The 16,774-nt window shown below is 52.8% G+C and overlaps 1 protein-coding gene across 17 annotated transcripts in view; it reads right to left on the minus strand.

The window, feature by feature from the left end:
- Nucleotides 1-16,774, minus strand: part of MBNL1 (muscleblind like splicing regulator 1) — a 68,296-nt gene that overhangs the window by 9,970 nt on the left and 41,552 nt on the right. For 14 of the 17 annotated variants that reach the window (XR_010081599.1, XR_010081600.1, XM_063408535.1 and 11 more), the window contains 5 exons: nt 11,817-11,987; nt 9,687-9,887; nt 4,972-5,229; nt 4,088-4,141; nt 3,158-3,311 (listed from right to left, as the gene is read on the minus strand). Coding sequence is in view for 15 of the 17 variants with exons in the window: in XM_063408524.1 (XP_063264594.1) it covers nt 3,158-3,311; nt 4,088-4,141; nt 4,972-5,229; nt 9,687-9,887; nt 11,817-11,987 (838 nt within the window). In the remaining 2 variants the exon portion in view is untranslated. The remainder of the gene's footprint in view (nt 1-3,157; nt 3,312-4,087; nt 4,142-4,971; nt 5,230-9,686; nt 9,888-11,816; nt 11,988-16,774) is intronic. The other 3 variants (XM_063408526.1, XM_063408527.1, XM_063408529.1) reach the window with 1 other exon arrangement.

Below are 16,774 nucleotides of genomic sequence, written 5' to 3' on the forward strand. Positions count from 1 at the left end.
AATTAAAACCAGCACTCCAGACAGCACAAGCACTCCCGTGGAGGTGAGCAGTGGTGTGAAACTTTCCCTCCCCGATGTTTTTGGGAAGAGCAGTGGGTTTGCACAGGCCCAGCAGCCCCAGGAAGGAAAGTGCTTTAGGAAAGCCTCTGGGCACTGTGTCCCAGCCAGGAACAAGGGAGTCTCTGGTGCTGAAGCTGCAGTAATTGAACAATAGTAATTGAAAATACACAGTGGGTTAACACGAGGCAGAGGGAGCTGGAGCCTTTCCTCGCTGGCTCTGGGGTTCAGCTGCCAGCTGCAATCCTGCCCCTTGCAGCTGCACCACGACATCAACTCCTGGGAGCATCCTGCCAACCCGAGCCCTTCCTCTGGAGGCTCTCACTTCCCAAGGACACTCTGGTCACCTGGGGGACACACCTGGGGCAGAACAGCTGCACCTGTACCCCTGAGGAGACAGGGAGCTGGGGCACAGGACGGGCACAGGCAGGGGCAGGAGGGCACTGGGCTGCCCAAGGAGCACTCCCCAGCCAGCTCCCAGGGGCTGCAGGACACGGAGCAGGTAAAGGTGTGAGCACCTGGAGCTCTGCACATTCACAGTGGGGGGGTCACCCATGTCTCAGAGGTGTCCCGAGCTGACAGCCAGCACCAGGGACAAAACCAGGCTGTGAACACAGGCTGCAGAGCCTCCTGACTCAGCAGACTAATTCCCCTTCTCTCTACAGCACAAATGTTCCTGCTTCTTTCTTGCAACACCCCTGAACTCCCCTGTCTGGGACAGCTTCCAGCAGCCAAGGTTTTGGGGACACCTCAAGAGGGGAGCTGTGCACAGAGGGAGCTTCAGTTGAGAGAGATGATATGGATGTCTGAAGAACATTTAATCACTTAAGGCGTGCTGGAGTGCAGTGTCCACTCCCAGGCATGGATGTTCCCTGGATGTGCTTCACATCCCTGGCACACAGGCAGCCAGAACAATGCCTTACAACTCAGAAGAGGTGTCTGAGGTTTTCTGGAACTCCAGTGAGTATCAGTACAGCATGAGGAGTGCTGTGCCCCGCAGAGGGGAGGGTCCTGCCCAGACTGCCCACAGGGAAACAACCCTGGGCACACCCACCCTGTGTGGGTTCTGCAGGTGTCCTGCCCTCCAGCCCTCCTGCATACTCTGCCTGGAGCAACTAGGAACACAAATGAACACTTACACCTTGCCTGAACCTGAAAAATGTCACTTTAATTCAGATCCAACTGAGCTGCCCTGGCCCTGCTCCGTGGCCCTGGAGCGGGGGGCACCCACGCTCTGTGCTCTCCGTGGTTTCGTAAGGACACATGGAGAAACTTTGCTTCCAGGTGACTGTGCCAAACAGGAACTGATCCCAGCTCATTTGAAGCGGGAGAAACTAAAAAGGGCAAGGTGCCAAAGGCATTTTTCAAACTTTTTGGAAAGTACTGGATTACTGGAAAGTTCAAACTGTTGCTATCTGAAAAATATAAAAAGAGAATTTATAATAGCTCAGGCTAAAAACTCCCTTACTTTTCGTGTGTAACATATACTAAACTTCAGTGGTCAGGAAAGGTCTAATGAAGCTCAAGAACCAGTGCCAAGCTGCCGGAGGTTTCAGTGTGGATCTTCTGGAGGAAGAGCTGAGGTAAGGTGTGTCAAGAGCCGATGGGAAAGACCCGTCTGTGATGAGGGGCAAACGCGGTCTGGCACACACAGACCACAAGCCCAGCTCAGGAGTTCAAAGGGGAAATACAGAGGCAGCTCCAGCATTTCCAGAAACCATCCAGCCCCTCGCTGCTTTCATGCAAGCTGGAAAACTGCAGTTTACAGACTCCAGTAGTTATGCTGTGCCAAAAGAGATCCGTGAATTGTTCAACATTCATAGGAAGGATTCTGAGTCTATCTGGACGGGGCTGTGAGCAAACTGGTCCATTGGAAAGTGTTCCCCATGGCACAGGGTCTGCAATGAGGTGGTCTTTAAGGTCCTTCCCAACCCAAACCATTCTGTGGTTCCATGAGTCTATGATTGCAGATGCATTTTTATATGGATTTCAGTATGTTGGCTAGGGATCTGACCTGCAGCTTACTCAACCCATCTTGCTATTGACTCCAGCAAGCTTTGCAACATTTACTGACACACTCAAGAATAGTAAAGGACATTATACTAATCTCCTGGAAACATACTTGCTGAAGATATTTAGGATAAAATCCTTTAAATTTTTGGGTAAAAACTGATTAGCTGTATTTCTTCCCCTTCCCAGTCTGCATTATGAAGGGCTGTCCCCACAGACTCTTTCCCATTTTTGAGTACAGATCCACCAGCTGGGCCCTGCACACCTCCTGGAATGATGGTGCTGCTTTAGGGTGGGTTCAGGTGTAACAAACCACCCCAGCTGTGTAACTAAGGGCAGAAGCTCCTGGGACATACTGGAGATCATTTCTCATGCAGTGCCATCAGCAGAACCAAAGCACTTCACGTCCCATCACCAGTCCTGAGAAGGGATTTCTGCTTGGTACACAGTACAGGCATCAACCCTTCAGCAGTTACACCAGGACAAGTGTAGAGCTCTTGGATGAGAAGAAGCACTTGGCTTTACTCAGTTCAAGGCCAGCCCTGAGACACCAGTGGTATGGCCCAAACTGTGACTTCTTGTGTAGGTTTGTGATTCTCCACCTGTGACACTGCCTGTGAGACTGCCTGTGCCGCCTAGGATCACTGCACCTCATTAAAACCTCATTAAAAAACCCCTGTGTGTGTGACTCAGAGCCACCACTGCCAAGGCCAAGGGGTCTTACATGGAAACAAGCACAACAGCTGAGGGATGTGGAAGGAAGAGCAGTTAATCCAGGGAAAGAGGAACGAGAAAGGAGATTTCAAATTCTGATTTGGGGTGACAGAGCATGACGCTGATTTTGTGTTAGACTGGAAAACACCCACTCAGCTTCTGCAAGGAGCAGAGAGAAGGCAGTGTTCCCACAGGCAGCCCCTCCTGTGCCCACGGGCACTGCTGTGCCACGGCTGGAGGGGCTGCCTGTGCCTGGCACCCGCAGCCTCCAGCACACACACCGCCTTTGCCACCAGCAACCAACAGCTGCCTGCTGCTGTGCTTTGCCCAGAAGTCCCCCTCTCCCTCCCCTGAAAGGTGCCAGTGAAGCACTTACCTGGTGGGAGAAAGGCTGTATGCTGCTGTAATTGCATGTTGGCAAGAGCTTGCTGGTATTGGAAGATACCAGTGTTAAAGACTGCGGTGGCACCATTGGTTTTTTCAAGCGCAGGCCTCTTTGGTAAGGGGGGAAGTACAGCTTGAGGAATTCCCTGAATGGTGGATGGGTATAAAAATAAAGTCCAGTAACAAAAAGAAAAAAAAAAAAAGGGAGGGGGTGGGTGGGGTGTGGAGGAGGATGGAAGGGAGAGAGGAAACAAGGGAGGAGAAAAGGAGAGAGAAAAAGGAAAAAAGAAAAATCAGTAGAAGGCAAAATAACCAGGCAGCACCATGTTTCTCCATGAGCAAGCAAGCGCCATAGCAGACTGAACTACCAAATAAAAGGCGAGGGAGCAGCTTTCCAGGGAGCACTCTCTGCCTACCACTAGAGCGGCACAGGGACGGCGGGACAGCCGCTGCGGGCACCGGCATCAGTACCACACCACGGGAAAGCCTGGGGCTGGGCCGGAGCGAGGCCCTGGGGCAAGCAGCACCGCCAGCTCCATGAGGATCACACGTACAGCCATGTTAATAGTCACCGCCGGAGCGGATGGCGCGGCCGCGGTGACACCCCGGTCCCCCAGCGCTGCCCGGGCATGCAGAGCGCGCCGCATGCCGGCCCGGCCGCCTCCGCGCCACCAAGCCATGCCAACACCCCTGCGCCGGCACCCGGGAGGGACAGGAGGGGACAGGGGACAGGAGGGCAGGGGAGGGCACGGGGAGGGGCCGGCAGGCGGCGGGGGGGCACCCGGCCTGGCCCTGCCGCCCACACGCCCTTTGCCGGGGACACGGGGAGGGAAACCGGGACGTTCCATGTCTACACATTAACCCCAAACTCGACTCTAAGATACAGCTACATGCCAAGCTAAAAGGTGAAAGGTCATAGTACCAGGTCAAAGGTTGCCTCGAGGGGTCGCTTCAGTGATTTGACAGCCGACTGAGTCTTAATTAGCAGGCAGCGAGCACATGATGGCAATGGCCAGTGGGGTCAAGCGCATTAACATAAACAGCAAGCAGAGGTGCGTCATGGGGGCAGCAGTGCATTTGGGGAGGTGAGAAAAAACAAATAAAAACAAATCACCGGATGCCGTGTACAACGGTAACAAGACTAGGCATGCACGGCCCGCCGGGCAGGCAGCGGGGCGGCAGGGCTGCCACGCCGGCCCTGCCGCCCCCACTGCGCTCTGCTCCCCACACCCACGGGCTCAGCGCAGCGGGACCCCCTGCCACCACAGCCCCCCAGAGCTGCCCTCGCCTCGCCACCAAACCAGCTCCTCAGTGGGCCCAAATCTGCCTGCTGCAGCTACGGGCCTGCACCAGCGCCCGGGACAGCCACCGCCAGCCCTCGGGGACACAGGACGGGGACAGCAGCAACACGGTCAGATCCACTTCAAACTCCACCTCTACAAACACGGACTCACAGAAGCCAAACACGGATTTACCTGGCTGTGCAGCTGATAGATGCACACCTGACTGCACACAGACAGACAGCCCAACCAGAGACATGAGTAGCCCACGTGTACAGACACACACGCGTGGGCACGCAGAGGTACACACAGGTACTCTGTACACCAGCAGGCAAAATTAGTCAAACACCTCAATGGTCTGGAACTACTACAGAGCAGATCTGGCACCACATGCTGAGAAAGCTCACTGCACCATGCAGTGACCAGGGTCCCCAGGCACACACACCCTCCTCAGCAAGGACAAACACACTTCCACCACTGCCTCTCCTCAGGGTACGGCTATGTCCAGAAGTGTTCCCACACTCACCATGGCAGCTGCAGTCGCTGCTGCTTGGGCAGCTGCAGCTTGGTTAACCTGGTACTGGGCAGCCTTGATCTTGGCTTGCAGGTGTGCAGGAGGGTGAAAATATTTGCACTTTTCCCGGGAGCACCTCCCTTTGATGTAATCCATGCAGACGGTGACGGTGTTGTCGTTGGTGTCGATCATGGCGCTGTCGGCGGGGTGGGCGAAGCGGCAGTCGTTCTCTCCCCTGTTGCAGTTCCCACGCTGGTACTCTCGACATACCTGTGACACCAGGAAAAGAAAGCCACTTAGATCTGGAGATGGGTGTTGCAGGCAAGGCTCAGAGCAGAGACAAGCTTTCTGAAAGCCTGCGAGAGCACCACGAGGAAGGGGCCGGGCCCAGGCAGTGCACTGCAGTGGGATGGAGGGCTCAGGGACCTGGCAGCAGAGACTGCCTTCTCCAGAGCCACCTCAGATGTCAAGGAGCATGAAACCCCACCGTGATCAGAGCCAAGCACACAGCAGGTGTCATTATGGCTCCCATGTGGCTGCCCATGTGGCTGTTTCTGTCTCCTGAAATGAGCCATGGCTGCTCTTGGGCACCACCCAAGCACCCCAAGGTGCTTGGCCATGCCCTACTGTGACCTGGCTGTGCTCGATGTGCTCATTAAGGTGTGTGGCCGCCCCCAGGGAGCCCCACCAGGTGGGCACCCCGTGTCTATGTGCCCCAGGATCCAGGTGCCTGCCAGGAGACAGTGACCCCAGCCCACGGTGGTGGCAGAGCCCCCGCACTGCCCGGCAGCACCCCGGGCAGCCACGGGAGGTGGGAGCAGCAGCGGCCAGATGCTCCCGCTGTCACAGCCAGCAGCCAGATGGAGCTGGAGGGCTCAGACACTGCAGCTGCCTGGGTGACAGCCCCTGCGGTGTCCCCTGGGCTCCAGCCAGCCCCCAGCCCACACAGACCCCAGGCCCCGGCCACCCCAGCACTCCCACAGCCACAACTGTGTCACCAGTGTGCCAAACACGGGCCTCCCCTCCACGCTGCAAGCCCTGTGTCTGACAGACTGGGCTCCTGTCACCGCCGGCTCTCCCCAAACTGCCAACAAAACACACTTAGCATTCCAACTTTCCAAAGGCCACAGGAACCAAAGGGACAAAAGCAACCAGGGCTGCATAAAAATAAAACCCTTTAGTGGATGGAATTTCCTGTTCAAGGTGGGTGCTTGTGAGCTTGGATCATAAGTATTTCCTCAAGGACCTTGTCTCTGATCCCTGCAACAACCCAGATTTGGTGGTGGTTTGGTTTCCCTTCACAGCAGTCCTCCGGCTGCCCTTTAACCCTCGTGCCACTGCCAGGGCCACCCACCCATCCTCTGTGGTTATGAACTCATCCCCCTGCAGGACCAGGACCAGGCTGGGTGTGAGAACATTTGTGCAGGGTCACTCCTGCATGACCCTGTTCACAGGATTTTGTCACGTGGTGACAGACACTTTGTCTGGGGGTGTATTTGCACTGGAGCCACACGAGTCAGGCCCAGCCCCTCCACAGCCCCTGCTCATCCTGTGCCCTCTTGCTCAGGGCTAGCAGAACAGATTCTGCAGCATGCCAGAAACAGCTCAGGCAAATTCCTGGGTGGGAAAGGCCTGCCAGGTAATCCTGCAGCCAGATCCCTTCCCTGGTCCAGTCCCCTGCACTGGCACATGCCAGCCAGCACAACAGCCCTGATCACCCAGAGCTGACCAGCTCCAAGAACTTCTAAATTGCTTCTTTCTGGCAAAACATGGCATATAAGAACCAAGCAAGAAACAGCAGCTTGGCTGTGGTCATTCCTGACTCTGGAACACTTCTAACAGAAAATGATTGCATTCCAACAGAAACAGCTGGTTTTGATAAAGTGTTAGGCAATTCCTTTCTTTCTCACTTCCCTGTCCTTCTTGCATCTTTTCTAATTCACTGAGGAACCACATTTGTTCAAGGTATTTCCTGCAGTGGACGAGTGTGAGGAAAGCTGTGGAGAAGCCTCAAGCCATGACATTTCCATCCTGAGATGCAGATTCCTTACAGGAGTGGCTGAAAGCACTGGACACCCAACACCTGCCTGCTGTTGGCATGAAATCCAGAAGACAGCAATCCCACTGCTAGTAGCAGCCACCCACCCTACCAAGGCTCACATTCATTCAGCAGACACAGTGCTGCCCGACAGTCTGCCTGCATCCCTGAGAACCCCAGGTGTGCCTACTGAGAGCTTTCAGCTTGGGAACAACCTGGGTCTGTATGCCAGAACATGTGCTGACTTAATTCCTGTCAGTGTACTTCACTCTTGAAAATAAATATTTAAAATTCTAAGCAGAACCAATCATACTCCAAGATTAGATACTAACATCATTGTGGTTATTTTTCTCCAGGACAGTTCATTCCAAGGGAGAGTGAGTGGAGCCTTATAAAGCTCTGATCATGCCATAACAAATGGCAATGCCACAGCTGCAGCTCCCTGGAAAAGCAGGTAGACGCTGCTGGCTCCTCTGGGAGGTAATAGCCAGATCATGCAGAATCTCCCAAATCCATTCTGCATTTCTGTCGCCTTACATTTAAATATCTCAGTGTTCATAAAGATGACATGCTTGTCTAATGTCTGGATACTAAATTTGGATACTCCAGATCAGATGATGACTGTACTGGAAAACATTTGTAAATTATGTTCTCACCTACATGTTTCACTGTTTAAACTGGATTTGCAGAAGGGAAAAACAGTATTGTGACCCTGAGAGCAGTACTCTAGCATCTCCCTCTCATGCAGAGGAGCTTGGCTCAGCAGTGCATCACTTCCCTGAAGAGCAGTATCAAGAGAATGCAGCGTCTGGATGGCCAAATCCTGCAGGCTGAGGTCCCAGCCATCAGCAGCTCCCTGTGCACAGTGGTCACAGCCTGCAGACAGCACCAGGGCTGCCCTGGAGGGGCACACAAAGGGGGGCCCCTGCTTCCCTGGGGACAGTGGGTACATCCTGCTTATGACCAGGATGGTTTTGAGCCCTCACGTCCCACCCTGACCAACCCATGGGCACTGCAGAGCCAGAAGCACAATCAAACACAGCAGCTGATCTTGGCAGCACATCCCAAAGGGTTCCCAACATAGGCATCCTCCTCTCCATACTCATTTCCAAATCCATTATGATTTATTTATGAATTTACCTAATTGCATTTTGGTTTTAATCCACCTCTGGCAGGTGTCCATCATGAAACAGAGTCCTCAAGGGAAAAACATCCCAGGGTGATTCCAACCAGCCACCTGTGTGCCAGCTCAGAGCTCGGCACGGCTGCCTGCCCTGCAACCCGAGCGTGCTTTGGGGAATGCTTCCCTCAGGGAAAACATCTCTAAAAAGGGAAATGATGTGATCCCACAGGAGGGTGACCTGCAGTGATGTGAGCTCTGAGAATAGTGACAGTAGCAGCAGGAAACGCTGGCTGCCAGATGACCCTCCACACTCCTCCCAGCTCAGCCCTCTGAGCAGCAGCTCACAGGTCAGGGACGCAGCTAAGGAAAAGGAATTAATTTCCCTTGGAAGGAGAGTTAATCCCTGCTAGTGCAGATGCACAGGCAGAAAGAACAGACTTACAAATACAGTAGGCTGCATAAAACAGAGATCCCTCTTGCTCCTCCCAGCGTGCTCCCTGAGCTCAGTGGCCAGACCCGCTGCCAGAAGGGAGCCCAGCAGCAGCCGTGCAGGAGACAGTGGCCTTGTGCCCTCACACCCTGCTGTGTCCAGCACACACCTGGGTGACAGCAGGGCAGCCTGGCTGCTCAGTCTCCCCCATCGCTGCCTTTTCACCACCAGACCCAACCAGGCTGCCAAGCACCTGCTTTCATGTGCCCATGGGCTGAGATCTGTGTTCTCAGGCTGTGCCTGTGGCTCTGCTCTCAGTCTGTGCTCTCAGTCTGTGCTCTCAGGCTGTGATCCATGTTCTCAGGCTGTGCTCTCAGGCTGTGCTCTCAGGCTGTGATCCATGTTCTCAGGCTGTGCTCTCAGGCTGTGCTCCCAGGGTGTGATCCATGTTCCCAGGCTGTGCTCTCAGTCTGTGCTCTCAGGCTGTGATCCATGTTCTCAGTCTGTGCTCTCAGGCTGTGCCCACAGGCTGTGCCCACGGGCTGTGCCCCGAGCTCACAGCAGCTGGTGGCACGTCCCTGGCTCCCCGCCCACACTGCAGCAGCACCGATAAGGTGCTGAAAACACTGTCAGCCCTCTGAGATAAGAAAGATTCGGAGCAGGGAGAGCAGCAGCTCGGGAGCACCGACACTTGTCAGGGCTGCAGCGAGGGTGATAAGCCAGGTGCAGGAGGCCAGCAGGGAGCGTGGGCACCGTGTGCCCAAAGCCAGGGAGGCTGAGCCATCTGCACCCCAGCAGCTGCAGCTCTGCACCTCTGCCCAGCGCTCAGTGCCTGTGCCCCCACCATACTAACGCCTTCTGGGCACACACTAACAGCTTCGTGGCGCTCTTGCTGCTGCCATGATCATTCTAAATATTCCCATTTCTTTCTGCAAGGGAGGGTCAGAAGCAGAGCGACAGCCTGAACTTACAGTACAATCACTCAGCCACTCCTCGTTCTTACCATCACAAACATACCACGTTACCAGCCCAAGCGAAACCTGCATTATTTGCTTTCACAAGGAAAGTACTTGGTATCTAGAAGACCCAGTAAATGCTAGCAGTTGTGAGAGCGAGTTACAGCACCCAGCTCCTACCTCCAGCCTGTCTGTCCTCATCAGCTTCTGGGCGGCGGCGGCGGCGGCGGCGGGCACGGGCACCCCGGGGTTCCCTGTCACCAGCATGGGCGCCGTGGGCAGGATCTCTGCGGGGACCAGGCCCGGGGACACGGGCCCCAGGTAGGGGTTGAAGGCAGCTGACGCGTTGGTGGCTAAGCTCGGTGCAACAGAAAACATCGGCTGCAATGGAGACACAGAAAGAGACACTTAACACTTGTGCTTGCCGTGCTGGCACCATGACAACTCTCTGGCCATCCCTGGGGCTGAAGGAGGTGAGTTCCTGCTGCTGGCTGGAAAGGAGCATTTGTTGTGTTTGTGGGTCATGGGGAACACCATGCAGCTGTTGCACATGAGCAGGAGCACAGGACAGGCATCCCCACCAGCTCTGGTGGTTCTCCAGCCTCCTGCATGCTCACAGCACGTGGCAGCTCCTGGAGCGAACTCCCGGTGGATCCACACTCCAGCAAGGGCACAAGGAATGACAGACCCTCTGTGGGGTCACAGAGAGGCCGGGGCTACCAGGGGGACATGGCCACAGCAGGTACAACGCTGGCCCTTGGGGAAAAGGCATCTGAGAGCCCTGACAAAGCATCAACCACAGCTGCCCTCAGGCACAGGCAAAGCTTTTCTGACCCTGGTGCAGCGAGAGCAGGCTCAGGAGCTCCGGGGGTTTCACACAGCCACAATCCTTCTGTGCTACAGAATTCAACAGGCGGGCCATGCAGATATGAAACAGAGACTCAGACACTCACTGCATCAGGGAGACGCTTTAGTTAGGCTAAAACACTAAACCAGTGGAGGAAGGAGCACATGCAAAAAAGATTTTCTTTTGTTTGTTTGCATGTTTTCAGAAAAGAGTGATGTACCCTTGTGGGTGTGAAGATAATTGGGTGTAGAGCCCAAATAATGCTGTGAAAACCCAACACGGAGCTGCTACACTGCAGCAAGGATTAAATAGCTGCCCCCAAATGCAGTGTAACTGCCAAATAAAATTCAGCCAGGAGTGTTTGTCTTTCACTATCTAAATAAAGCAGTTACTCAAGGCATTTAGGTTTTTTCCCCAACTAATTTTTAGAGGGAAAAACAACTACAGAGTTAACACAACTCTTTCTCTGTTTCATATCAATTGAAGGCAGACAGCAGAGAACAACCCAGGTTTCTGTATTCCTGAGGAAATGACTGAATTGTCTGGAAGCAAGAGACATTGGAAATAACGAACAAAAACGTGCAGGTATTATTGGAGAAAACAGAATAAGAGTTGTGTAAACGGGTATAATTTCTGTAATGAATGATTCTTCATCCATGTGAATGAAAAACAACCTGGCAAATATTACAGGAAATTAAATATTACTCTTAAATACACTATTAATTAACTGCACTTTTCATTACTGGGATATCAGCTATGTAATAATGAACTTTAAAATGGAACCAGCCTGTTAGTGTGTAACTTAAGAGATGCTGATGTTTGATTTCAGCCCAATACCCTCAAATACACACCTGTGTGTCCGCTGTACAGCAAATAAGACTACCCCATTTATTTTCTACTGTGCTTATTTTATAGCAATATAAATATCCTGCAGACTAACAGCATGTTATCAGAGCCAGCTGGCATTGCTCTGAAGCTCACAGGTACATTGTGATGTGCTGCACAGGTCTGAGAGGGGACACCCCTGTCCCACAGCCCCAGCAGGGCACACAGCCACCCCAGCTCTCTGCTGCCCCATGGGCTCACACTGAGCCTAACTCCCCCTAAACCAAAGCTCAATTCCAGCATGCAGTTCTCTGGGAAAGCTCCCTTGAGTGAAAGGAAAACACCCCGTGGGCATCTTCTCAAAGCCAGGAGTTTCCTAGAGCACATGATATTGCAAAGGAAACGAGAATCTCACGCAGATCACTTGCTTTCCAAACTTTGAGAATTATGTTGCAGAAGATAAATTAAATTAACCCAAGATTACTGGAATTAATTAAAAATATTAGTCCAGGCAAGGCAGAGCTCAGCAACACAAAGACACAGAGGGCCATTTCAGCACAGTTGATTCCTCTGCCACTCCCGACCTCTGTGGGATCTCCCTGCAGGCAGCCCAGCTCCTGGGGAGCCCTGTGACGTACCACGGGCTGCAGCGGGGCTCCGGGCATCATGGCATTGGCCAGCTGCATCTGCTGGGCCAGCATGGCCATGTTCTTCTGCTGGATCAGGTTATTGCGCCCATTGATCTCCAGCTGCGTTTTCAAGTGCGGTGGTGGGTGAAGGTATTTGCAGTTTTCCCTTGAACATCGACCCTGGAGAAGAGAATGGGCACAGCAGGATTAGAAGTTGCATCTTTGTTCCTTATGCCATGGGCTGAAGCAAACACAACAGACCGCAGACACATTTACCAGATACCTGGAAAATTAGATCTTGCATGAGTACAGTGTAACAATTACTGCTAAATGGGTAACATGGAACTACAACATGCCTTGCTGGAATCAGAGGAGCAGTTAATCAACCTGATTCTGAAATCCAGATTAAACCCAATGTCCTCATTTCAGTGCTGGGGTTTAGGCTGCTCCACAACTCTCTGGATGAGATCCAAAGCCTGGCAGTACGTGTTGTACACCCCAACCACTTAATGTACTTCGTACACTCAAATGCTTTAAAGCCATAAAAAATCATTCCTGTAATCTAATGCAATGTCCTCTGGCTCCCAGGAAACAAGGAGCCTCACTGCTTCCCCACTGAGACCAGCATTTCTATCCACCTAGGAAATGGTCTTTAAGGAAAGCTATTTACTCAGAGTTAAAGACTATTTAGCCCCAGGTAAATTGTGCTTATGCTCAGCTACCACCAGCTACTATCAAACCACTTATATCCTCCTTGTTTGCATGTAGCTCTGGAGCCCAGGGCACCTTTAACCTTCAATGTTTTTAAATTTACAGATGTTAGCGAATTTCCCTAAAGACATGCAGTCTTGTCTGTGTGGGAACAGGGTTTCTTGTCTCACTTTTATTCCATGGACCTTTACAAACGGTCCACAGAGCGCTCAGGAGCTGGAAACCACAGGCTGCAAGCCACTGCCACAGACCTCTCTGGAACACGGGCAGCATTCATGCCTTGACCCTGCAGCAAGCAGCTCCTAGGTACCCTGTCACTGCAGCCTGCTAACTGCAGTCAACACAGTTCAAGGCAGATTTTCATCTCTCTGAACCTCTTCTGAACTCTCTTCCAATCATTACAAAAGGAACATTGTAAGTGAGTAAATTCAGAGGTGGCAGTGGATGCTGCAATGTCCTGATGGGCCGCTCCAGCACAAAGGGGCATTAACCCAATCCTGCTGGACTAAAACTCAGCACAAACGCTCCCGAGGCTCCCCGGCCCCTCCAGGCCAGCGGGGTGAGGGCACAGGGTCAGCTGGGTCCCTCTCCGTGGTGCTTTGCCCCAGCCCTGGGCTCAGATGGGCAATGCCCAGCTCAGTGCCAGCCCCTCCGACCCTCGGGCAGCACCATGTCTGCAGCAGCTGCCACACAAACTTTTCACTATTTCCAGCATGGCAGCAAGCACACATTTGCTTTGCTCTCCTTGCAGCAGTAAATCTTTTAATCTCATGCTGCCTCTCCATTTCTTTTTTTGGTGTTTAATACATAGATTTATTTCCTACTCTGTATAGTTCACTTTCATTGTCACAAATGAGGAAATGCCATCCACTCTGGACGGGAGCAGGATGTGCCTGACCTTGCTGTGTTCAGCCTCCTGTGACACCTCATCACAGCAGCACAGGGCTCAGCACGGTCTGGTGATCAGGAGTTGGACTGGGAGGATTTTTCACCTTGCCTTCAGGGGAGCAGGATCATGTACCTGTCCCCAGGCACCTTCCCACAGGGCAGAAGCATCCACAGCTACACACCATGGCTTTACTCCCCACAAAGCACTTTGTGTGAACACTTACAGAATTGTAGAACACACGGCAAACTCAGACAAAAGAAAACGACCAATCATGCCTTGGAAAAAATCCCTCCCAAAATTCTACATTCTGAAAATACAGGGTATTTCTAGAAGACTTGGATCCTCTGACAGGTGTGTTGGATCTTGACAGCTCACCTGGGTTTTTCAGACCTGCACACAGGTGAACAGGAGCGTGCCCATTTCACCACCAGGCTCTTCCCCACAACAGCAGTTTTCTGGGAAGCACAGCACACCCTGCTTTTAACATCCCACACTAAATACAACTGCAATTTTTGCTCTCTGATAATAATCTTCCAGAAAACAACCTGATTGCATATTTAATAACAGAAAAGCTTTCTTGGGATTCCCTTCTGAGACTGCCAGCTCCTTTACTCACCGAGTCTGTGACTCTGTAATTTTAAGTAGCTATTCATGGTCAGACCTACAACCCTCTAACATTTAGCAGGCTACCTCCTAAAGATAAAAGAAAAATCTTGTGGCCAACAGAGACTCCAGTGGGTGCTGCACATGCCACCTGCCCCACCACTACTGAACAGCGATGAATGACTGACACAGTCTCCAGTGCCTCGGACCCCTCCGGCTGTTTTGGCGGTGCTGTGGTACTGAGAGCTGCTGCTGGAGCTGCTGCTGCTCTGCCAGCATTCCCCCAGCCGGGGGCTCTGCCTGGGGCTGGCTCCCCATGCTGAGGGTGCCAAAGCTGCAGAACCAGCAGCCACAGCTCAACAGAGCAGCTGGAACACACCGAGCACTTCTGATCCAAAACAAACACACAAACACCTCCCTCTGTCAGGGAGCACAAATTCCTCCTGACCCGGCGCGCTTGAAACCAAGCAGGAGGATGGCTGCTACATACCATCAACTATTGCCTGTAAATGGTAAAACTATTTATCCTGATGCCCATGTGTTTTACAGGAAAACATTTAACTCCATGTAAGCTATGGCTTCCTTTTTAAAAATAAACTGTTTGCAGGCACTTTGTGCTGAGACTGCCTACCACATTCAGAGGAACCTCCCTAATGTACTACAGGGCCTGCCTTGCAGCAGGCAGGCTGCAGCCCCCAAGTCAGTGACTGCCACCTCTGAGGGCAGCCACAGCAGGGCTGAGTCCCCAGCCTCTACCCCAGGCTGCTGCAGTGCCTGTTTGGGGACACCCCTGCAGGAGGGGACACCGTGCCCGGCCCTGCCGCTGCCCGCTGCCGTGGGTGCCTCTCCCCGGGGCTGCTCCCAGTAACCAGATGCTGCCCAGGGCCGAAGCCCGAGCTGGGGGCAGTACCCACCCTGCAGCCCCCCTGCTCACAGCCCACAGCCTGCCACGCAGGGCTCTGGGTCTGGACACCCCTAAAGAGCTCCCAGAGCAAGCAGAACACCGGCGGGGGGAACACACACATCTCCAGGGCAAGGGTGTGAGGGCATCCCCCCTGTGAAGCCCCCTCAGCTCCCTCCAGGGCTGCTGCTGTGGCACAGGGATACTGATGGCAGCACTCTGTAGACACTTTTTAAAGTGAATCCTTTCATGTGAAAACACACCAAAGTGACCACTTAATGACGTCTTTGTGTGTGATTCTCGTACATAAAAGCCTCAACCCCTCTAATGGATCATTTGGCTTGCACAGCTAATAGCACTCCTATGGGAGCTGTCCTACTGCCATGAAATACAACAGGATTTAAAAACAGAAAGAAAAAAGCAAACAGAGCAAGCAGACTGCCAGCACAAAACAGAAGAAAAGACACCAGCTCAGCAGCAAAATCCTCCTTGCTGCTCGTGCTGTCTGTGGGTCCCTCCTCCTCCTCAGCCCCAGGAAGCACAGAATGATCCCCAGTGCCACAAATGCCTCAGTGGCATGAGGATGGGGATGGGGACAGGGATGCAGAAGGGGACATTTACACCTGTGCCACTTCACAGCCATAGTGAAGTCAGCTGAGCACCTGTCCAGTCCTAGCCCCTCTGACCCTGGGTAAGGTGGCTGCTGGGATACCCCCAAATGACCCCAATTCTCATTTTGTAACAGTATCAGCAAATGCATCAACCACATATAGACACACAACTACTCATATAAACTCTTTAACTTTTATAAATTTTATTTACATTTATGTATTTAAAAATTTACATGTTTTTTTTAAATTTATATAAATATTCAATTCAATTTGTGGCTGATCTTGCTATTACTACAAATGTCAGTATATCCCCATGTCTGTATAGACACAAGACATACGTATAGACACATATGTATCTGTATAGACACATATGTCTGAATAGACACATATGTATCAGTCCATCAGTATTTATATTGACACTTCCAGGACACACAGACTCTGCAGCCTGAGACTGAGCAACACTTCATTTCCTCACCCCTCCACGTGCCCCCAGGCAGTGCTGTACCCCAGGGAATTACCATTGTCCAGGTGGGTACAGAAAGAGCAGCCCCCCAGCCCGAGGGGGCCCGTGGGTCACAGCAGCACTGGGAACCAAGAGCTCCTCGCAGCGAGAGCTCCAGCTGCTCCTTCAACTTCCAACGCTGCCAAATCCTTTTAGAGCAATCTCTGGTAATCCGTACGATCCTCACTCAGGCGCATAAAAACTCACAATTGAGGAGGAGAATGAACGACTTCACGACCAGATCAAGTAAAACACACGGGACATTTGTTGGTGCAGATTCCCGTGGTGCCCAGCACCAAGAGGCTCAGCGGATGCTGAGCAGGTACCGGGGTTCCTGTGACCCCACTCCTGCTCACAGCTGTGATCCCCACAGTGACTCCACAGCCACGACACAGCACTACACAGAACCTTCACAAGAGATGTGCCTGGAACAGACAAAGCAAGCAAGCAGCAGGAGAGGGGTGAGGCAGCACCACTGTGCTGGTCCTTCTGCACAGAGCTCGGACTGAGCCCATCACAGGCACCACTGCACAGGGACCCCAGCCTGGGCACCCCTGACGGCTGCCTAGAGCTCCCAGAGATGCCCCCAGCCTGGCATCCCCCCGCCCCATCAGACAAGACACATGGATGGCTCTTCTGAAAGCGCTCACATCCCCCAGCTGCAGCTGGATGTCAGCAGAGACAGAGCAACCCCTTCCAGATGTGTACAAGGACATGGGGCACACGAGCTCCAAAACAAGGACCAGGAGG

This window comes from Prinia subflava, chromosome 11 (genome assembly GCF_021018805.1).
Source record: "Prinia subflava isolate CZ2003 ecotype Zambia chromosome 11, Cam_Psub_1.2, whole genome shotgun sequence".
NCBI lineage: Eukaryota > Metazoa > Chordata > Aves > Passeriformes > Cisticolidae > Prinia > Prinia subflava.